We start from the raw sequence: 24,479 nt of genomic DNA, 5'->3' as shown, positions 1-24,479 counted from the left end.
CACCAAAAGCAGAGCATCGATTTAAATTTTCTAACAAAACTAAGTTCATGCTGCAGAGAACAGCCTCCTCTTCTGTGGGTGTAGCAAGCCTATCATAAAAGTGTAAGTGACATTTATATCAATGCAGGTCTTAACTCCTATTCTAGCTAGCAGAGAAAGTTTTGGCAATCAAGCTTCAATTTTCAAGTGTAGATATGCTTGGCTTCTTTTTGGTTTTAATTTAAAAAGGCAACTAGAGACTTCTTGCCAAAGAACGAATAGAACGCCAGGTCAGGCAACAGTCATTTATTTATTGACTTAAACAAGCAAAAGGTATCCTCAGACATAATGGCTACCACTTGAGCAATACAAATCAATGCTACCGAAGAACAGGGAACATCTTTTCTTTCACCCCTCCCATCCCAGAAGTAACAATAGAAACACCAGGACCCCTAGAGAAAAGAGAAGGAGAAAAATCATAAAAGGTACTTAGAATGAGCTGCAGAGTTGAAACATGGACACTAAAAAAATCATTAGCTAATCCACCACATCACCACAATTACCTCAAAACCAGCTTTCATTGTTCCACTTCCACCAGGTACCAAATATATAGCACTGTTTAACAGCGATTTCAATGTATTAACAACTGTCCTCAGCTGAAGAACAGTAATTACTATTTATATTAAATTCGAGGCTACAGATAGAAAGAAAGGTTTCCATAGACTACAGTGCACATTAATGAAAAGAGAGTGGGGAGAAACAATGCCACTTTTAAATTACTGTACGTCTCTATTAATCAAGCAATTTGTTCTGTACTGATAGCTCACTGAAGACACAATATCCTGTCAGAGTATGGCAACTCTACTCACCCTGTGACAGTGCATCTGATGAATGTATCTATGAAGAATTTATCTGTAAATCCCCTAAACTGTAGGCCACTGAAAATCCCAGTTTGCTGCTCCTGTGTGCGTGGTTTTCAATCAGACATCAGCAAAAAAAAGCAAACACACTGCATGCAAAACAACTGTTACTAAATAATTTAGTCTGCCTTGTAACAGTCAAAGATGTGAGTATGGCATTCCTCAGATTGAGAGAAAACATTAGGAGTCTTTAGTTTTGCAGGCAAGGAGACCTTTTATTTTAATCCATTAAAAGAACCCAAAATAGTCAGCAGGTGGCCACATCTATCCATGTTTCATTAAAATCACATAAAACCTAAGTACAAAAGCACCACTGATTATTGCTCTAGAAAAACTGCATGAAAATTCCAATACACACAGTAAAAACATCACCATATGCACAAGACATAATTTCTTAAAGCAAGTGTATGGAATGCTGATCCAATTTTACACATACCTTGCAATATTAAGTTGATATTTATATTACTTGGCAACAATGGGAATTTCTAAAAGCACTGTTATGAGAAGGGAAATGTTCATATACAGTTTAATATGTCAACTATCATAGTCCTAAAAAAATTAGCATTTACAAAATACTTGATAAAAATATCTTTTAAAAGTTGTCCAAGAGGTACATAAAATCAACCCAAAATTTTCATGGTATTTCATTCATTCTTGTCACCTACAGATTCAGTTTTCTGAGCCTGTGGAGAAAAAAAGAAAGAAACTAAATTACTATAGTGAAATGCTATTAGATACCTAAACACCCAAGCTATCCTTACTCCTTGGATTTCTTACTTGCACCAGCTCCAAACCTGTGTCCACAGGATATCTACACGAGCGGAACAGTTACAGTCACACACTTGTCTCAACTCATGGGTCCCAGCTTTTCAAAAGCAATACAAGCCTTACCTGTCAGCTTCCATGGTTCCCACTGAAAAGCACCACACTACCACCTGTTCCTATCCACTGCACACATGCTGAATGCTCTACCGCACCCTTAACTTTCACTGTTTCAATCTGCCCTTTTACTGACAGTGTGCTGGGTGGGGCACCTCTGGATGTTGAAACACTAACAGTTGAGCGAGATGAGAATCTGCAATAACATTATGGGCAATAAAAAGAAACATTATGAACATGCTAACAATGTCTGAAAGGCTGAATAATTAAACAACACTGATTCAATCAGCAGGAGGTTTGTGTGGAAAGTACCTCTTCAGCTTTATTTTCACCATTTTCAGATGGTGTAGTACCTTCCTTTGCAGCTTCTTGCTTTTCATCCTTCTTCCCTTTAGCACCTTTGCTGGCCTTTGTTCCAGGTTCCTTCTGACAGAAGATTAAAAACATGGCCATAGACCTTGTATGAGTAGCCAGAACCCTGCATCTTTATCAAAACAACTTTCACATGAACTAAACAGCAAGTCTTGGCAAGCTTCATGTGCTGGACTGAAACAGAAAACCATCTAAAGGCTACCTGAAAGCTGTAAACCCACATAAGTTACATAGAAACTCAACATTCCTAAAAAATGGTGGTGTCTGCTTCTTTAGTTTTTCTGCAAAATTTTCAGGGATACAAAACCCTGCCAGACTACTTTGGTTGGGCTGTCCTATGAGGTATATACAGGATATCTGTGTGAACAAATGCAATTACAGTATACTGAAAGCTTATTCAGCCAAACACAGACACCACACTGTTTGTGTAAATACTGCACTACTTTCAATTAATATAAAATATTAAATAAGATTTTAAAAATTAAGCTTTTTGTTGGCTGTCCTTTTGTTACTCTGATAACATCTGTGATGGTCACTCCATGTCAACGAAAGAACCAGCCAACACACTAGGGAGGCAAACTGATAAAAGTCCATCTGCAGCAACAGAAAGCAAAGAATTTATCAAAAGGAATTATTCTGACAGCCACAATTTCATTTTGAGATTTGCTTAATTTCTATGTTGAAGTCTACTATTTTTTTATAAATCCTTTCTCTATGTACTTATTTATGTTTGTGATCTAAAGATTAGCAGAGACATAGGTTAAGCAGTTAAAGTCCAATGGGATAAAATTTAAATGGTATTGCATTTATTATTTTATATTAGTATTTAAAGTAGTTCTGATAAACACTGGACATCTTCCATGCAATCATTTGCTCCAAATTCTCCATGCAAATGGCAATAACAGTTGTGAACAGGGATATTAAGGTCTGCCTTCCTTCATTTACTACCCTTCCCCACTGATGCTCATACAGGAGTGGGACAGAGAGGAGACCAGTAATCCAGTAATCCCAGTTCCAGGGGGGCCTGAATTACTCCTTCCACCCCTCAGCTTCAATGTTACATAGCAGCTTAATTTGGAAGCTTACAGTTGATACAAACACAGTTCAAACTCTTCACCTACAAAAGAACAAACTAAGGAGTTGACTTAGCAAATTCATAGCATGCAAGCCTTTAACAATAAAAATTATCTGAAATCTGCACCAAGATTAATATACTCCTTAAAATGTGATCCAGTTAGGGTTTGGAAAAAAATATAACTGTATTAAAAAGTTACTTACAGTAATATCATAAAGGATTTGAGTCACCCAAAATAAGCTTCAAATGTATCTCACACAACTTAGACTGGGTCCATGGCACCGAGCTCATCCCACACATATGTGAAGCTACAGAAGCTGTCACATTCCCTTCTTTATTAACACTCTTTTTAAGAGGGGAGAGCAGGATAGACTCAGCAAGACTTACTGGTAATTTTATATGATAAATCAAACAGTGTTTAAAGTCAGAGTTTTACTTTACATGTGGACTTTGTATCCTGGCACTTGCCCAACTGAGATGACAATAAAAGGACTTGAAAAATGGAAGTGTGAGGAGTGCTAGACGCAGCGTCCAGCGTGGGAGCTTTTTTCCCCCCAATAAAGCAATTGCTGTTATTCAACATTCCCCTTAGGCACAAATAAATCTACAGTTTCTGAAGTACATGATTTATATGCAAAAATCCTGAAAAGGTATTTTAAACACTAATAAGATTTTAATTTGACTGTAACTGGCCCAGAAAACCCAAACCATTCAATTTAAATATATTTCATTTCACCTTTAATTATAATTGTGCATTCTCAGCAGCAGCCAGGCTTCAAGAACAGATAAGAGTTTCTCAGTACAAAATGAAGTACTGCACTTCTAGACAAGGAAACAGAATGATACAGAGTAATCTCAAATGCTTTTGTAGAAATTGCTAGGTCTCAGGAAGAGTTTACTCAACCAAGCCTGTACTTTTCAGGAAAGGTGTAGTAAAGGTAAAAATTCTTCTAAAACTAGCAATTCACTACAAACTAACATGGTCTGCATATCAAACAGGCAAGACATTTTCTTTGGGCCAGTAATGAGGCCAGGAAGGGGTGGAACAGAAAGAAAAGAATGATCTAATTTGCGTTTTTCATCCAGGGAGGGGGGGCAGGGAGCTTCAGAGAGGGCAGGGAAGCCCATGCCTCAAAAAAAAATGCTGCGAATTGAACTGTTTGCAACATAAAGGAGTATACTTGCTTACTATTGGCTAAAACGATGGTAACTCAAAAGAAGGAGTAATTACCTTTGTTGTTTTCCTTGGTTTGGGTTCAGGTTTTGGTGGAGCAGGTTTCTATAAAACATTTTTAGTTGCACAACATGTCAGACACATCACCAGAAGCCAGCCTCCTCCACACCCTGCTTCCCCCCCGCCACCCTACACCTTCCCTTACTTCCTGCTCAATCGTATGCATCTGAAAAAGTCTGAAAAACCTTACTGCACAAATGCACCTCATCTCTGAACACGCCTGTTTGCATTAACTCACTCATCTAGAACTGAAAGCAACTTGGGGGTCACTCTACGAGTAAAACACTGAGATTAGTAGGAACTATTAAAAAATCCCCCATCAGCTGTATTCTAACAGAGAAGAGGAAATAAAACCAAGTACTAGCAGTGGCATCAAATGAAGTCCTTGAAACACAGCTCCTTCTCCTTTCCAGAGAAGTAGCTGCATTTCCACAACTAACATCAGCCTGCAAAATGAAATAAAGTCAATACTGCACCTAACAGACAGTTTTGCACTGAAGTGGGGAAATATATCTTTTGTCAGAACAATCTGAAAACCTGAAACCAAGAAAACAAAGATAACTTCATTGCTAGAGTTCTTAAATATCCCTCTCAAGAATAAAAATCGAATCAAGCAAAATGTAAAGAACTTGTTTGGTCTGAGAAACCATATGTGCTTAGAAAAGAATACACCAGGAGGTACTACACATACTTACAGCTGACAGTCTTGCTGATCGTCTTGTGGGCTACAGGGAAAAAAAAAAAAAAAAAGAACATTTTTACAGGCTTACAGGAAAAACTATCCAAAGCAACATAGTATCAGTCACTCCACAGGACAGCATAAAATATGCATCTATAAAATTGTGTCTATTGCCAAACACAGTTCACATCTCATCACCTTGGACACTTAAAAGTTTAAAGGGACGGAGTGATGTGAAAGTTAGAAATAAAAAATAAAAGTTGTGCAGGAATTATACCATCTAAACTGATGCCTCCTTGGGACTACCTAAAAACAGAAGTCAGACAAAATTAAGGGATTAAAAAGCTGTTATATTTATTGATGGCCTTCAGGTACATTTCAGACAGATACCTAAATTTAATGGATGAAAGGTCAGGGGTTTTCATACTTTCACAGGTCTGGTCCATTTGCATATTGGGGGTCAATCTTCCAATTACAGCTTCAGGTAATGAAGTAATTTACTCCAAGTTTGCTCCTTCCCAACCCACTTTTGTTTACATCTCTCCGGGCCTGAGACAGTGAGGTGTCCTTGACTTCCAGGCCTAGAGAGGAATTGTTTTGTCTGACCAAAATGGGAAGATAGTAGCAAACATCCTATATGGAGTTTAGGGCTATACACTAAAGAATTGCAGGATTACAAATGTATGGAAAATATAAAAGCTAAAATTCTAGGGCATCAAAAGCTCCACACAGTTTAGTACCTCACACACACACACACTCCTTTTATAACTACTTCTGAGTCCCTTCCTGGTCTGTGAAAGGTTCACAAATCCAGTAAGCTTGACTACCTGTGCAAAGGACTGAACCTTTTTCATACACACTTAGCACGATGTTTTTAGAATCTAGCAGATGTTACTTGTAATAGTGGGCACAAATCCCATCTGATTAACAGCTGAATAAAGTTAACATCCTTCTCTAGAGGACATCAGAGTGCTAAAATTTCAAAACATGAAACTAAGTCCTTCCACTTCCTCAGTTCTCCACACACTTGCTCAGAGAGTCCAGGTGCACAAAGACAGCTGCAGGATGAGAGAGAGAAATTATTTCTTCTATTTAAACACAAATCTCAAAAGGAAAGACTTGAGCCAGAGATTCTGCTTCTCTCCAGCTTTCTTTATCACTTCAACATACTTTCCTTGTTAGATTTTATTTCATCCTGCTTTTTGTCATAAATTTATTACTGAAGTCTTAAAAATAATTGTTAGCTCATTCACAGTATTTTTTTATTAATTAAATCAGATTCACCCAGTTATGCAGCATGGTTAATAAAGTGAGCTGAAGTCTGGTCTACTCACAAAACTAGAATTACACTTTTTGCCAAAATAAAGGGACAACTAAACTGCAACAAATATCCAACATAACTCAGCTTAAAAAGAGAATGAAAAATACTTCTAATGACATATTAAGCTCTTAAGTTGAGCTGAAAAAACATGGCTTGGCACATCCTGCAACAGGAAAAAGCCCTTGTTAATATCTGAAGAATGCTGTAATTTGTGTTCATTGGAGCCATTCAAGAATTCTTAGTGGAAAGCTGTAGAGAATTGTTCAAATCTGCATCCAGCAAAATAGAAGTCAAAAAAATACCTAGATATTTTCAGCTATGAAATATTTATGCATCATTAACAGCAGAAAGGTAAACCTCTCTTTTCTTGGCAATTTAACGTATCAACCACTAAAGAAGCAGCCCACCATTATTTTACAATAGGATAAACAAAACATTTCAGTTGGTCAGGTAATCAAAGAACCCTTAACTCAAGGGATCATCTTTTACAAATCTGCTTTCTTAAGCAATTATTTCTATCCCTTTAACATTTAGGAACTGAAATGTTTTGCTAGCATCTACCTTTTAAAGCCTAGTATGTTGAATTAGATAAGTTATAATTCTCTCCCCTACTTCCTGACTTTCTTATGACTTGTTTGCCACCAGAAAGTCAGCATAAACCATAAGGTCTTCAAAAATGCTTGACAGCTAAATAATTTTAATTCTCATTTGGAGTTTGTATGTATTTTTGTGTTATCTGATTATAAGGAGGGAACTAGAGCCAAGTCAGCAAAGGTCACATTTTCATGTGCTTTGGGAACCTCAGTCCCTTCCAAACAGCTGTACTAACCCAGATATCAGCAGCTCACCCAGGAGTCTGTTTGACACTGGCCCACTAGCAAACATCTATGGAAAGGGTCTGTGAAAAGGAGCAGACAGAACAACTCTGTGCACACTCCCACTGCACCAGCTTCTGGCAATCTGAAGTTGCCAGCTCTCCAACCTGGATATCATAATCACATCATGTGTTTAAATAGTCCCCAAGGGTTATTTTCTAGACAAATCTCTTTAATAATATAGGACTCATTTACACTTTCTGTTTCCATAACATCCCATGTCAATGAGTTCCATAAGGAGATTATGCACCATGTGGAAAACAAAAAGCAAAATCTTCACCCTCTGCTGTCTCTCCTTATAACTTCTTGCCTCTTACCTCCACTATATTCCTCTTATTTACTGCTTTCATGAAGAGTAATTCCCTAACTGCCTTTCTTTGTGTTACTAATTATTTTACCACAACTCCATTATATAAAAGATGAAGAATCCTAGAAAAACTGTGTTGTTTGGTTTTTTAGTTTGGGTGATCTTTATTTTAAAGCTGCTGTACATCCTCTATTTGTCCCTGTATTTTTATGTAATTTTACTGTACTTGGTATCCTTTTAATTCTATCACGGCCTCTATCAGGAGAGCTGCATTTAGTACTCCCTTATCTGAGAGCACAAAAATTAATCTTGTGGTACACTGACGTTTACTCTCTCCTCTGGCATTTTCTCCTGTGTTCTAGTTGCTTTCTGTTTAGAACTACTGACATTTTCTAGTAACTATTCACTGTGATTTTACAATCTCTCCCCCGATTAACAGCTTTGTGACCACCACTGGGTCTTCTCCTCCCCATGTATTAATTTGCATTTCTCCATACTCAATTTCTCCTATTTTATTGCTCAGTTATTTGTCAATGACATAACATTAGACTTCTTAGCCTCTCTCACTTCTGACTACTCTGACAATTATTGTAGACTTTAGCAAACTTTGTAAATTTTTTAGTACCTTTTCTCCTGGAGATCATTAACAAATATATTCAGCAGCAAAAGCCCAAAAAAAAAATCCAGTACTCCACTGATAATCTCCTCCTTTATGAAAATTAACTTTCACTCCTCCATTCTCTTCTCATAAGGTTACATGTTAGAAATTCTTAGAAAGATCCTCAACGCTAGCTAGTTTCTTTAAGATCCTGCTTGGGGAACCTTATGAAAAAGTGCTCTTTACATGGAAGTAAACTACAGCACATGCCATTTGTTTACTTGCTATTTTCCTGACCAAATATGCTCCAAGATTTACAAAGAGAGCAATTAAATATTCCCCCATTCTTCTCAAGGTCCTGGTTTAAGTTTGTCTGCCACAAAAGAAGGCAACCTAAGAAAACAAATTCTCATAATTCTTTACCTGTTTTTAAAATTCACATTAAGGGCTATGACAAACAAACTAGCCAACTTTATTGTAGATACCAAGATATCACCAGCTGTCTTCTCTAACAGAATGTACTGTGTCCTTTAAACAAATCCAGTCAAAGAAAACACACAAATGTGTCAGCTGCTCCAGTTTAGGGTCTAGTATCTTAATTCAAGACACTCTCCCATCAGTCACTTAAGCTAAGAATAGTTTTGAAGTAGACTGGTTGAGGTGTGTGCATTAACCTTCTGCCAACCCACTAGAGACAGAGCAACAGTTCCAGGCAGTAACACACTACACAAAATCCACCAGAGTTTGTCTATGAAAGCTCTAAAACTTTCTCAAATTTATTTGGTGTACTAATAAGTTGTATAAATCCTCAGTACACCAAGACAAAATCAAGCCAGATAGGGTACAAATGTGGTTTACTGTCTTTATTCCCACTGAAAACAGCTCACCAGAAGTGCCAGAGAAATGCATAATCTTCTGATATACATGACTGCAAAACTCCAATTAAATAATTACATGCCAAAACAAATTAAATTATATATACTTGCCTCTTGTTTAGTTACTTTTGCTGCATCCTTGCCTTCAGCACCCTCTGGAGACTGAAACAAAATATTAAGTCAGTGTTTTTATTACAGACTTAAAAGCACAGACAACAGCAAAACAAAGATTATGGTGAAGATTGACTGCTCTTCCACTTCCAGCAACTTAAAGCAGCCTGACACATCTGCATTTGTATGTGCAAGCAGCATTGTACTCAAACCAGACTCCTTACCAAAACCAGCTGAGGACTGAGCACCACGTACATACACATCACACCACTCACCACCCCTCAGAGTCCCCACAGACCATGAACTAAAGCATCCACAGGCTCCAGTGGAAGCTCCATCTCATCAGCTGCTGGTAGCACAACAGTAGGAACTAGAAATCTGAGGTTTGCTCTATGATGGCTTTTGATGCCCCCAAGAAATTTAACACATTTTTTTCTCAAACATGAATTTAACCTGTTATGAGATGCAGTGAGATGAACAAAAAATACATAGTATTACTGAAGTGAATGATTTCTTTACCTTCTTTACTCCTTTTTCCTCCCACCCTCACTCAGCTGGAAGTTTTAAAAGTATCCTTACATCATATCTCACCTCCTCCATCAGGAGAGCATAAATCAGTAAAATACTAAGATATTGACAGGAAAGCTTGGGACAAACATGCATCTTCTCAAGAACAAATATCAACTTGAACAAGTTTATCAACATTAGTTGTAAAACTAATCTTGCATAGGTACTAGAGAAAGGTTGGTTAAATTAAAGAAGGCGGGGCAGGTGAAATCAAGCTTGTCTTTTGTTTACAACTCAGGATGTGTAACTTCACGTTTTGCAAACATTTGTGTTTCTAGGCAGGAGCAAGCAATTGCTGGATAAAAAGCGAGCAGCAGCAGTTAGAGGAGAACTACAAGAATGGCATATTTCAAAAAGGCATTTTACAGGCAGCAGAGAAGGCAATTTGGTTGTTGTTTTGTTTTACAATCAGTAAGGAAGCAGGCTGGTTATCTTTTCCCTTTTCTTTCCATTTCAATCTTAATTCAAACTTCCTCACAGATTTTGACACAAGATGTCTGGGAGTTAGAGAGCTGTGGTTTGGAGCACAGAAAATGACCGGCTCGTTTGCAGCAGTTGACCAGTGCCTTCTCCTGGCATGGGGCTCTAACATACTTAGAGAAAGACATCCCCCCACCAGGAATAAGACGTGCCTTTGTCGCTGTGCACTCTCCCGACAGAAAGGAAGCATGCCACAAGAGCAGCTGCTGCAAAAAAAAGCCGAGGACTGATCATGTAAGTAGCTTGAAAACAGCAGGAAGTTAAGCAGCATCGCGCAGCGTAGAGCAACTCAGAATAGCAACAGGCAGGCATCCAAAATGGAGCCTGACTGCTCCCCATGCAACTGCAGCCTCACCAGTCACCTGCAGGATCGTTTCAGGCTTGCATTTCTAAAAGTCTTTCAGTTTGGTTACCAAGGAGTTACAACAGCTTGATGTTGTGACACTGGGAGCATCAGCAGTGAGAAAGAAAACAAAAACAAGCTATTCCATTATTCCTGTCAGAAACAAAGTCCTGCGTTCTACAACTTTGCTCTTTGACTCACAGTACAGGATATGCTCTGGGTAGAGCTTGTCTGTTGTCCATGATGCTATGAAACATCATAAGATGTTTCTCCCATTTGCATTTTCCTAACTCTAACAAATTTGTGCTGCACCCTTTCCCCAAGAGGGAACTCAAATAGCATCCTTCCTGTCCTGGGCAGAACCTACTTATATGGAAGTTCTCTGAGATTTTATAATCTTTTCCTAGCAGTGGTGAAGAGACTTCAGATTTTCAGGGGTAAGGACAGAAAGATGGGACAATCCATTTCCTTTGGAAGCCAAGCCAAAAAACTCTTCATAAGCTAAACGAAGTTGACTGACACTCCACAATCAGGCTGGTTTACCCAGCTTCACTTGTAGGAATCATAAAGCTTTGAGAGAGAGCTAAATTATCCCAACATGTCAATAGCCTTGCAGGAATTGCTCAAGGGCTAACTCTCCACCTGCAACACTGCACAGTAAACACATAGTAATTTACCCCATTCTCTTTAACACTCACAAAAGAGGATTCTCCCATATTTCTGTCAGACAGGGCAGTCTGATTTTAGATGCCAATACTACTGCTAGAAAACAGATCAAAAAAACTGCTCATGAGGCTAACCACAGGGGGGGAAAAAATCATATTAAAATACTCTTAATGCAACCACAACTTCTGTATACTAACTACTGTGATGTATTGCATAACATACTTCAATTAAGTCAGATAATTAATGAGCCCAGCATTGGGCTCTCACAGCCATCCCAAGTTAAAAAATCCAACAGCAATTCTGAAGGCCACATAACTTTTCTCCATGGAGAATAATAGTAATTTCAGAGGTGTGAACAAGCAGCAAGGGGTTCTGACATGCTCTCATTTCCATTTCCTGCTCCCTCCTCTCTGCAATCTCTGCAAGTCCAGGCTTTGGTGGCTGGGCTCATCCTCCCAGCCCTGGCTCCCCACTATGCTGGCAGAGCTGTGTGGGAGGCCATGTCATGGGTAAGGTAATTGATCCAGCTGAAAATAGCCTGCTGCTTTAACAAATGCATAAATATTATAATATATAGACAAATCATAAATATACAGTCTTCCCTGCTCCAGCAGAATCATTTTACTGCACAGCTGCACAAACAATTGAGCCAGTACAACAGACAAGAATGCAGTGGCACGGGGCAGCTGCAGGCAGCCTGGGACTCCATCTATTCTGTGTATTGCAGCTGACAGACACACCAAAAAAACATACATGTCAGATATAGCTACAATGTACTTGTTAAAAGAGGAAAAGAAACTTATTTTCCCTCCTCTATGAGTTCTGACGAGTCCCAGCTGATGTGGTTCTTCATACCAGTTTTTGCAATACTTTCTCCTCTCGCCAGAGAAAAGAGAGATTTATACACAAATGGATTTGAGCCAAGCATAGTTCCCAAAGAACTTGGCATGCCACAAGCAGAGTCTGTTTGCACTCCTATCTGGAGTCATAGGACATTTATGTAGATACCACCAAAACCTTTTTTCCTTAACTCTTCCACGGGAACCCTTCCCCCATTTTTTGTCCTAGTGACAAACTACTGAAGAACCTCTGGTTTCAAAGCAACAAAATGTACTAAGTAACCCCTCCCCTTGGCACATTTTTCCTCATGACCTAATGCAATGGCTCACCATATTTCACATGACACCCCAGCCACATTAAAATGCACCCTGGATACTGTGTTGTACATCCTAAACCAGTCAGGAGCAGGAATACCCACACTGCAAGTTTTGTGCTGCAAAATCCAAGACCAATACAAGCCCTGAACCACTTGACAAGGGCAGCACTCCAGCCTCAGTAATTCTCCAGCTGTACTCCATCATATCTCTGTATTATATTTATAAAGCAGTCCCTATAGGCCTGCTGTCTGTGATACTGTATGGATGCCTAAGAGAGACAAAACATAAAAAGAGCAAATAAGGACACAGACAACAGTGATTTTTTTTTTCCTCATGGAGGTACACACAAGGAAAGAAGACGACTGGCCATCTCTAAATATCTAAATATGTCTAAATATGCTTTTGACATTTGAACTACAAGCAAGTTTTAGGTTCAGATGACCACACATTGTGTCACATCTCCATTAGCACTAAATATTGGCAATAAGATTGCAACTTGAGCTGCAGCTAAGCTTCGCAAGATCTGTCACAGCTGCATAACTCTCAAACCTTAAGACTGTCTATTAGCAATTGGCTTTTATTTTTCCACTTGCTTTTACCCCAGCTATTTTTAAGAGCAATCTAGAAAATTATTTTGAGTGGATTGGAAAAAACAAAGGAATATTAATAGATGGTAGAGAATGCTAAAAAACCCCTGAAGGAATATTAATATTGAGTTTATTTGTATACACAGCTCTTTCACCAGCTGTGAAGTATACATAATAAGAACCAGTGTTTCCACACACCAAAGCAATACTGCGGTATCTGCAATGCCAACATCATTACAGAGCTGATAGGTTGAAAAGAGAAAACTAGACAACTGTTTTAAGTAAACACTTAATAGAAAACACAGGTCAATTTCCTGTTTTTACTGTTCTTGAGGCAAGGCTACTTGGTACAGATGCACCACAAAACATACAGCTTCATTTTTCTAAACCTAAACCCTGAAATACAAGCAGTATTAAATGAGAGTAAAGTAATCCAAAGCAGTGAAGCCGATGATGTCTTTTGAGTGATCCAAAGATATGCATTTGAAATTGCAATGTCCAGCTTCTGGATGAATATTTTGTTTGCACTATTATGAATGGATTTATTATAAAGAAGTACATTAAAAAGTCTGAAAAATGAGAATACAAGTAGGTGAGATCTAACAGTCAGTAGAAGGTCGGTATAAAATTAAATAGATGGTTCATTCTCTGAAGGATTTTATTACAAGCCGAAACTCAACACCCCAGCTCTGATGGGAGAGAAATTAGTCCTTTCATACCCCCATGAAAACAAAACAAACAAAAAAAGCAGATGCAAATTTCATTCTAACTATCATATTAAGAAATTAGAAAGGCAGAAAGCCTTAACTGTGCTAGCACATGAGCATTCTGAATAGCACTTTTTCCCTTCTTTGCAAGCTGTTTGGTTCAGCCACATCTTGATACACTGCCTGCAAGGGGATTTGCCCATAGATTTCCTGGCTCACTCTTGCAGCTGCAATTTCCATGATGTAATGCTTTTGGTCGTTCCTCCTACAATTTTTTTTCACCAACCAAAATAAGGTGAAAGCTTGAAATAGGAAAATAAAAAAAAAAAAAGGCACGTTGCAAGAGGAGCAGATGTATCAAGTCTGAAGGCTTTTTCAGGGTTTACTGCATTCTTTCCCTAAAATTTTTCTACCCCTCATTTGTTTTTAACTAGTAGACTAAATTCAATGCCATGAATGGTTTCCCCATACATGCTATATCTTCTTATTATTTCTCCTCAGAGCAGCTCTGAATTTTTAGTTAGTTCATAAATGTAATTAAAATGCTATTTATTTATTGGTTTAGATTAATGAAGACTACATGCTGACTAATTTAACACCAACCAACTCCTGCAGTACCCTCCTAACTATCGTTTCCTCATTTAGCTCCTCCAGCATCTTATCATTAACCTTTGTTTACAACTAGTTCTTTGATCTGTTTTCAGTGGATAGAACAGTGCTCACTGCCAAGCCAATGTGAATTAGCTTTGCAAGTAAAATTAATTCCCCCTAATAAATGCTTTAAGAAATCAGGCAGTCTTCACACAACACAGCTTCATTTCTTTTTCCTACCAAAAGTCTGATCCTGGATGAGGAAAAAACTATGCATGCTGCTACTCAAAAAAAAAAAAAAATTCTGCCAGAACCACAAGGGAAGTACAGCATAAAACTGTTTAGTGACAGGCTGGATTTTTTAAATACTTATCCAAAATTTTATCTATCTTGCTCTCTTCCAAGAAATGAGGTTGGGTTTTCTTGTATAGCCATGTAAATAAGTCTTTCACAAAAATCCTCAAAACAAACAAAACCAACTACACAAAACCCCATGCCATTTAAGTATTTATTCTTTAAGTATATAATATTTTAATATTTTTGTTAATAATTATTACAATATTAAAAAATGTCATTTTTAGAATTTAAATCCCTCCATCTTACATCTATTAAGAGGAGAATACCTAATTTTCTAATTCTTTGGGGGAGAATGTCAAGATCATAAAGCTCCAAAAAGATGAATGGTACTTAAAGGTTTAAATTTGAAGACAAGCATTAATATCCCTCGTATTAATATGCTAATTACATGTTAATTGGCAAAAATCAGGGGAAACACTTCCTGATCAAGGTTTCCACTCCTGCTTAAAGATTCAACCCAAGCAGAGCGACTTGTTGACATGCAATGCATTTTCAAAGAATATACAAGAAAATAAGAATACAAAAATCCTGGCCATAAATAAAATCAGTAGGTGCAGAAAATGCCTTTTATTAAATTCCTTAATTCTTAAGACAGGTGATTTCTGTGAGCTTTATGCGCTTCCAGACAAGACAGCAAATCAAATTAGAACTGGGGTATTTCCAGATAACCAAAAGCAGACAGAATAAGTGCTTTTCCAGAAGAGGAAATTCCTGCATTGCAGATTGAGGTTCTGCTATTCCCACTGCAAAGAGGGTCAAAGACTGACAAATATAATTGAAAATGCATTGCATTTTTGCAAAATTCATTTTGAAAACACATTGCATATTTGATAGGACATTTTTAAAAATCTCACAACTGGTTCATTTTTCCTTCCAAGTTTCTCTTCCCTCGAGTCAGTTTTTGAACATGACATCTACCTATGGCAAAGTGAAAAAGTAAGAGCAGTTTCTAGAGGCTCAGACTTAAAAAAATATATGGCCTTGTAATTTAAAATTAGTCACACAGTTCACTTTTCAGACAGTGAAGTATTTTGAATGTTTTGAAAAATACAGATCAGCCATGGGAGCAGAGAGCATCGAGCATTTGAAATTGTTCAGCTACCCCTGAACACCAGATGTGAAAATTCATCTAGGTAGTGAGTAGATTTTTGTCTCTATGTTTGCTTAACCATTTTACTGCCACCATAAAATAAAAAGGCAGATTCAAAAAAAAAAAAGATGGATGAAATCCAGTCCCTAATATTACTTCTCTAACTTTCAAAGCTGATGACAGTTCTGCAAGTGAGATGAAGCTGCTGAACTCATCCAAGTCTACATATAGAGGCAATTTCTTAAACCTTCAAGATTATGTTCCAAAATCTGTATTTAAATAGAACTGATCAGATTTGCAAAGTAAAACTAGCACACAGTACTTCTGAAAAAAAAAATCATCTAAAAATAGAAATTACATTTAGATAATTACTTTCAATAACAACTGTTTCCCTAAAATAGCCACCTCTGACAAACAGAAATACTGTGAAGGACTGAAAAGAGGTGTTTAATTCCTCTTCTACCAGAGGACATTACAGTGACAAAAACCACAATAATCTAGAAAAAGGACCTTTTATTGTCGTTGCTTCAGCTAACTGGTACTACAGAACATCAAACCTCTGAGATGATGATAGCAGGTACCAAAACCACAACTGGTACAAAGCCTTAGATACACCCATCTCTCACATCCCAGTCATAATTACAGCTGTGGTTAAAAGCAATATTGCTCTACTACAACAGCCAGAATGAAGAGCTTCACAGGCAACCAAAATGCAGCTTCAAGAGAAGAATAAATGAAAAAGTCTCCAAGTGGGCACAGGTGGGATAAGGAAAAAATGATGGAGAAGAGATAAAGGATGGTTTCCTTCTACAAACAGACCACTGACACATCTCAACTCTGCTTGAGAGGAGCAAGACACTGCGGAGGTAAAAATGTCCTTAGATCTTCATTTGCAATAATGGAAGCTACTATTAATTCAGGTAGCATTAGGTCAATGGAGAAAGCTATGTGAGATGAGCAAACATACCAACAGTCCCAACAAAGCTGGTAGTGATGGGAACATACACAATTCTTTTCTGCAGACAGATTCCAATGTTCTTAGGGAACACAGCATTTCTCATTTGCAGCTTTCACTGTTACCAAGAACACCCACTCTTTACTATTGGGAGACAGGAGCTGTATCTCCAAAAACTGGTAACTTCCAAAGACACCAATGGGGTAAAAACTCAGAAAATAAAAACCAAGCCTGATCCCTCCTCCCTCTGGTGCTGCAAGTGTACAATTTGAGCACTGAGTTGCTCTGATTATTCTAATGAATTAAAGAATACTCCCCTAGAAACTCAGAGTTAGGGACAATCAAATCAAAGATGAATGCCTGGCTGCTGCCAAGAATTCTGCCCTTCCCCACCTAATGATTCGTGTCAACTCCAGCTTAACTCTTTGTGTCATGGTATGGGAAACCAGATCAGCAGTCAGGTCTGCCCAAAAACTACCTCAAACAAATATGATATCCCACAGGTTAAATCAGAATAAGGACAGGAATGGGCATCTGGATTTTCTGCTTCTGGCCTGTATATATCAGCCTGAAGCACCTGTTGAGCTGCTGCTGAAGTTGTGAAGTCCCACACTGCCAATTTTGCTGACAATAAAATTGGTATAAGACCATACCTCTTTCCTGCAAGCAGCCAGCTGCTCATTGCCAGCCTACTGCTTTCTAGCAGGTCACCACACATTCATTGTGCCACTGTGCACCATCTCTAACTTGGATCAGTTCAATGACCCAGAATTAAAAAAAACATCCAAATAATGTTCCAACCTGTTCAGCAGACAAGCCTTAAGAGTCATGGCCTCAAAGGCCATTCCAGCATATTGAATCCATTTTGGCTACTGGATCATGGGATAAATCACAGTGCTAGCTTAGTGCAGGTAAAGAATGGGAAGTAGATGGTGGCCATGATGATCATACCAAGCACATACTTCCAAGAAAAATCTCTCAATTTGGTTTACTTACATCTAGGCAAAAGACAATGTCACAATCCTGTCGAGCAAAATTCAACTTCATACAGCTTCTCTAAAGGAATGATACATGTTGGAACACACCATTCCCACACACACTACTGTTTGGGTATAAAATAGCAGAGAAAGTGAAGTTTTCCAAGCAGCACAGAAGAAAAGCAACCTTAAACTAAATAATGCATAGGTACAGTCTACTTACCTATAGAACTACATTCCATTTACACACAGGGCTTTTTTATTTTTTACACTTAACAATACTGATACTCCAGCACACAAAAGAACATTGACCATATCTGAGTGTTGAACTATCATATACAGAAAGATTATATGCACCTAGTCAATTTTGAAGTTGATGACTTACAAAGATTGTACTACTATGCTTTATGTGCCCAAGAAGCATGGGAAATATTTTTTAATTGACAATTCAGTGAAAACCTTGGAATTTTTAGGTTGCCCATTAAGTCCAATGGTATTTTAGTGTAGTCTAAGAAGAAAATTTATGTACATTGCCATCAATTGCTAATAAATGAGTCAGATCTTTACAGACTGGTATAAAATTATCAGAAATGTTTTAGATCATTAAATCCTTGGTCAATGACCTTCTAATCTCCATAACTGAATAACAACAACAACAACAATAATAGCTAAGATTACATAATTAGCTCTAAGTTAAAAAGTCTCTAATATAAAACATCAAAAAATATTTTCTGCATGTATTTAATAGTCCTGTAAACTTCATTTACTGCAATGTGCCATAGCAGCACTGCTCAAGCATGTTTTTTCTTCAGTGCCACTGAACACTGCTACATTGCTTTGTATCCAAGTATTTCACGAGCAGATAAAAGTTTTTGATCTTTTCTGCTTAGTTTTTCTATGAAAGATGTAGATCCTTTGAGTTAGTCTGGTCAACTGCCTTTGTTTGCCTTCTTGAAGCAGGCCAACTAGGCAGTTTTCAATTGCTTTTAAACACCTCAAGGTTTAAAATTCTGCAATAGTTACAAATCCAGTAAAATTTCTAAAATTGTTAGTGGCAAAACATCCATCTCCCTTCTACTACAAGGCTCCTGCAATCTTTAAGATGCTCTGGCACATCTGTTTTGCTTGTCTTGCTTGAATTTAAAGTGCATCTCTGCATAGCAATCATTTTACCTGTCCCTGCAAGGCATGCTGAAGGTGGAAGTCCACCTGAGGACTCTGCTGACACATTAGACAGAAATTTGTCAAAGTCAGGGGCATGTCAGTGACAGATGCAAAGAAGGGCATCTTCTGCTGCTGCTTAGCCTGTTTTCCAGTAGTTACTGAATGGTCCAGGAGTGACCCACCAGAAAACATGGAAAGAGAAACCACGTTTTTCAGAGCACTGACTTTTGCTTTTAATTCTCATCGACTGGGAGAAAGAAGGAAGCAGTCAGCACGAAGGCAGAGTGAATCCAAGTTAAAATCTGGAGAAAGAAGTGGACAGAATAGGAGTGGGGAGAGGGCAGCAGCCAAGACATCTGGATCTGGTACTGACTCCCTTTTCCTTTTTATTCTATAATCACCTACAGACTGTGAAATGAAATCCAGAACCTCCCCCATTTCTATGTCTCACAGAGACTCCCTTGTGTTCTAGGATAAGCTAAAGAGCAGCCTGGCTACAGAGAAAGAGCTTCCAGCCCCAGTGTTGAAACAATTTATTGGGAAGATGCAGGTTCCCACAACATCACTGGAGCTTCTTTCCTGTCAAACAGCTTCAAAATGAAGAGACCCTTTGAAAAAAATCCACTATGTTACATATAGTGTATCACATTGATGCAGACTGAATCACAGCTGAAGTGTCAGGACATGGAAAGGGATGTGAAATGGAGCTGCTCACAACTTGAGCATACTTCATACTGCTGCACCATGAACACAAACTCAGCTGCTAATGTGCTTTGCACAAACCTAGACTTCATTCCACAGACCAAAGAGCAACAGGAAGATCATTCAGAGATAAAGCAAAAAAGAGCTGTCACCAGCAGGACCTCAGCTTCATTACTTAATTGTCTGATCACATACAAGCTGCTTCAACAAAATTTTAGAGAACTGGTTACTATTCCAAGTTCCCCAGTTTCTATGTACACAGCACAAAGCAAGAAGACAAATTTGGCAAAGTAACAACAAATGTGCCACTCAAAAGTGCAGGAGGTGCTTAACAGTGGGAATAAAATGCCAGGACAGACATCTTAACCTGAGAATTCAAGATAAAGGGACCATTCCAACAACTAAGCAATTTATTTCTGTGCCTCATTTCCACTATTGGTGGATAAAAATGGTTGATACTCTCTTTGAATATTCATGACATTTCAGAAATAAAATCTTAAAACACATAGAAGAATTTCACAAAGAGAACTCGGTTTAGGTCCAGACAAAAAAGCATAAGAAGAATTTAGCAGCTCTAGGTTAGTACCTGTAAGAACATGCATTTAACCCCAAAGGTGAGAAAATACATTGATTAGATACCTGGCTGGCAAAATAATCAGTAAGGGTCTCACAAAAAAATCACGTGATCGTGTAACTAAATGCACTATGATAAGACAACAATGTGGTCCCCTCTGACTTCTGCTAAAGAAGCTGCATTACAAGCAAAACACCCAGCAGGCTTGTTTTTCAGCAGTAAATATAACCAAGCACCTCTGACTTCAAAAAAAGTGAATTTGCATAGTGGAACAGGAACCTGTCCCAGATGGTCTCTACTGCATCTTCACAGCATCAACTGTACTGCAGAAACTTCATTCCTGACTACAAGGAGCCAACAAATAACCAACTGAAATGGCCAATTAGACCAAAATAGTTTTTGTTTTATTTGAAAAAATAACAATATTCAAAGATGGCAAATGATAAAAAAAGAGATGACTTACGTTGCACTTAGTCCTCATATCTGATCCAACTCCGAGTGTTTTCAAAACAACAAGTGAGACGCAGGTGGTATTGCATAGATTCAGATATTCAGATTAAAGAACAAGTTGAGTCATTTTGGAGTGCAATCCCCACTAAATGACAGGCTCCCCATCCAATACTGGACAAGTCATCACCTGACCTATTAATGTCCCTTAGACATGATGCACATTCAGGACAAGTGTCATTCATCTTGATGTCTGCTTATGCACTTGTATGTGACCATACCACGATTCTCCTTGTCATCAGGTACAGAATGGCTCTTCATCCTTTTATGGATAACACTGAGATATTTTTATTTGGGCTGTTTCAAGGTCAAGGAGTTTGTCAATACGACCCAAGAGCTAATTCCACAAAGACAAGTGAAGAGCAAAACACCCCAAGCCATTTCAAGGCGTTCTTTCTAGCAATAGCACAACAAGCACTCTGGTTTATCCCACACTGGCATGCCATTCTTCTTAAGAGAGGCCATGTTCACACCACAACATGTTATTACAGCAGATGAAGGGTACAGAAATCTGACAGGAGCAGTCCAGAGTTCAACCCCTTTTTGCTTTTGCACAGTATTTAACACCATCTCAACACAGAGTATGTTCTTCCTTTTCCCTGTGACCCTCAAGCAATGAGTAATGATACCCTGATATCCTATGCCACAGCCCTCTACAGAAGGGGAGACAGCTTACACTTTTTTGTTCATAATATTCATAATGAACACAGGGCCAGGGACTAAGCAAGTGACTTGAGTTTACACAGAGATGAGAAACATTAGAGATGAAAAGAAAAGCAAACAAAAAAGAACCAGCCAGCTTAGATAACTAAATACACAAAAATAGATACAGGTGAATTTAAGCCCTTTCTGCAATATTATTTATTTACCTACCCTTGTAACAGTGAAAATTTCTAATTTTGACTTTTGATGTTTATTTCCTTACAAAATCTTCCCCGTTAGAAGCCTTAGAAATTTTAAGAGAAGAACTGACTATTAGTTGTATGTGATGGTTTTGTCTCCATGTCAAAATTGGCTGGTGTAATTATTCAGTTACTGCTGCATCACCAACTTCTCACTCTGTGGATGTTATTCTGGAATAAAACTGACTATTGTAAAATACTACAATTACACTTTTCTTAAAAAGCAAGGCCATTAATCACACGCTTTCCCTGGAACCAGTGCTTCCCAAAACCTACACTTTGTATATAATCTTTAAATGTAAACCTTTACCAATACAATGCTAACCAAAAGAAAACTTACCATGCTGTCAAAACTCATCTCCATTGCTCTCATCCCATATACAATCTTCTTATTACTTATTTTAAATAATCTTTTAGAAATGAGAAATTTTCTTATGGACTTACTACTGAAAGGTAGTTTCCCTTAATAAACATTTCACAACAGACCACAAAAACCTACACGAGTATCTTTACCTCTACCCACACTTAGGACAGCGTGAAACATCTGTAGCGTAAGAATGCAGAAGAGCGAAGTAAACAAGGTAGGAAGTTCACAAGGTTTCAAAAGTTGGGGGGTCCTACGGACACAAGATAATTTTCTAGTTTCTCCTGGCGACAAGCAAGAGCACTAAAAGCACAGAAGCACGTGAGGGTACAATGACAGAAGAGCAAGTGGAAAAAAGGCCCATCGTACACTGACTTCAAGCCCAGTTATTCCAACCAACCCCACAGTTGTATCCATTTTCAGAACCAGAATGAGGTCCTCAACTACGAATTAAATAATTCAGTAGCATACCTGACAATTTGACATTTTGATACCTCCCATAAGGAATAAGCAAAGGACAAGCAAACACCAAGTTACCTGGAAGGCATCATCTACCTCTAACTTTATTAAAACAGATTTCAGCCCTTGCCCAGAAACGGTGTATTAGGAGGTCACAGGTGACATTTGGGAAAAACACAAATTGCCTTGCCTCGGTTGACCTAGTTAAAATTAAAGGACTGCAGCTATAATTTTTTTATCATTGCACGTATTAGTGTCAAGTCTCCCGTTACACCCTGTTAGCGCCCAGGAAGGCAGGCGGCAAGTTCTCGACGAGGATCTCGGCAGCAGGGCCTCCCTCCCTGTGCCGCCCACCCCCGGGGCCCTGCAGGGGCGGAGGGGGCCGGCCGCCACCCTCCGGGCTCAGCCGCCTTCTGCCGGGGCCGAGCGCTCCCGGCGGCCGCGCAGCCCCGGCTCCGCTCCCAGCGGGCACGGCAGGCACGGAGAAACCCCCACAGCACCGAGCCCGGCCGCTCGAGGGCCGCCCAAGTTTCTCCGTCTGGGGGAAGGCGGTCTCACGGCCGGCTCCCTCCCGAGGAGCAGGCTGCCCGCCCCGAGGTGCCGGGAGAGCCGGACTCGGCCGGCGGCGGGGCCCCCTCAGCCCCTCACGGCTCCCCCGGCGCGGCGGGGGCCGCGGGCGCTCCCTCGGCAGGCGCCGCCCCCCGCCCCCGGGGGCCCTGCCCGGATGGGCGCCGGAGTTGGTACATACGGGTCTGCCGCGGGAGGCGAGGAGAAGGGTGTAGTTTGTTTTAAACATGGCTTGCCTCTCCCCTCCTCCCTTTTACTCGGAGCCATCGCTCCGGCGCGGCGGGAAGCGGCGGCGGCGGGATCCGGCCGCCCCGGGTGGGGGCTGCCTCCTCCCCGCCGCGGCGCCGGAGTTTGCGAGCAGGAAACTCCTCCCGCGGGGGCCAGGGGCGAAGCCGCAGCTGCTGCAGCGCTTCTCCCCGGCGGCGGAGGGGGAGGAGGAGGAGGAAGGTGGGGGCTGGAGTTGTGATAGCGACTTCACCCCCCGGGGAGCGGGGCGACACCGCCCCGCGCGGCACCGGGAAAGTAAACAGGCGGCGGGGAGCGGCGGGGCGGGGTGCGAGGGGGCTTGCAACAGGCAGCAAAATGCCCGGGCTCGGCAGCCATCCGCGAAGCCCAGCACGGAGCGGCGGCGGGAGAGCGGCATGAGAGCGGCGGGCGGCCCCGGCCCCTGAGGCGCGTTCCACCCGCCGGCCGCCGCTCGGCCCCCCGACCCCACCCGGGGAGGCAGGACCCGCCGCACACCCGGGGCGCCTCACCTTTCTCTTCGGCATAATGTCCCTGCTCCGGGCCGCCAAAGTACAGCGACCGAAAGAAGCTCCGGCAGAAGCGCGGGATCCGCCCGGCGGTGGCGGCGGCAGCGGCGGCGACACCGGCGTGGCTGGTGCCCGCAGCTGTGCCCGCGCCCGGTGCCCGCCGCGCCGCCCCGCCGCCCCCGGCGCCCCGGCAGCCCCCGCCGCCAGCGCCCGCCTCGCCGACGGGGCGGGCGGAGCGGCGCGACCGCGGCTCCCGATTGGCTCCCCCGGCGGCGCCGCGCCCCCCGCCCCGGCGGCAGCGGCTAATCGCGGGCCCGGGATGCTCCATCAGCCGTCGGGAAGGCGAACCGGGCGGAGGTCTGGGCGCGTCGGGCAAGTTGCGTGCGGTGAGCGGCGAGCGGGGAACAGCATCTGCTCGTAAATCTCTGCAGTGGTCCTTGCACAGGTGCATTATTTCAGCCTGCCTAAATTTAGCTTCGTTTTCTCCTCTCGCTAGGTTCCGGTTTCCCCTCCTCGACTGAAATCAGCCGCAGTCTTTCTCCATCGCTACTGTTCTGCCTTTTTCAACCCGGGGGTTTGTTTTGCCGTGTACATCCATTCGTGCTCCAGATGCAAGCATGCTGTTGTATCAGGTCTCTTCATTACATTGCCCAGCTAAAATACTAGTAAGACAAACCAGTGCCACTGAGAAAAACACTCCATTACAAGGTGGGGTAATCAATTCTCATTCTGAAGTTCAAATGCTATCTACCTTTTTTTCCTTTTCGTTTTAATGAGAAAAAGAAA

General features: G+C 40.6%; 1 protein-coding gene across 1 annotated transcript; it reads right to left on the bottom strand.

Moving 5' to 3' along the window:
- Positions 1-270: 270 nt before the first annotated feature.
- HMGN3 (high mobility group nucleosomal binding domain 3) lies at positions 271-23,847 on the bottom strand. Its single transcript, XM_054280341.1, has 6 exons — positions 23,697-23,847; positions 9,226-9,276; positions 5,155-5,184; positions 4,457-4,504; positions 2,091-2,204; positions 271-1,582 (listed from the first exon to the last, which is right to left on the bottom strand). The coding sequence occupies exons 1-6, from the start codon at positions 23,709-23,711 to the stop codon at positions 1,544-1,546; spliced, it is 297 nt and encodes a 98-aa protein (XP_054136316.1). The 5' UTR covers positions 23,712-23,847; the 3' UTR covers positions 271-1,543.
- Between the last annotated feature and the right edge of the window lie 632 nt (positions 23,848-24,479).

Source organism: Melozone crissalis, unplaced genomic scaffold (assembly GCF_028551555.1).
Source record: "Melozone crissalis strain CALT ecotype California unplaced genomic scaffold, PUWL_Pcris_2 ptg000027l_1, whole genome shotgun sequence".
Classification (NCBI taxonomy): Eukaryota; Metazoa; Chordata; class Aves; order Passeriformes; family Passerellidae; genus Melozone; species Melozone crissalis.
This window is presented reverse-complemented; position numbering and strand designations above follow the sequence as displayed.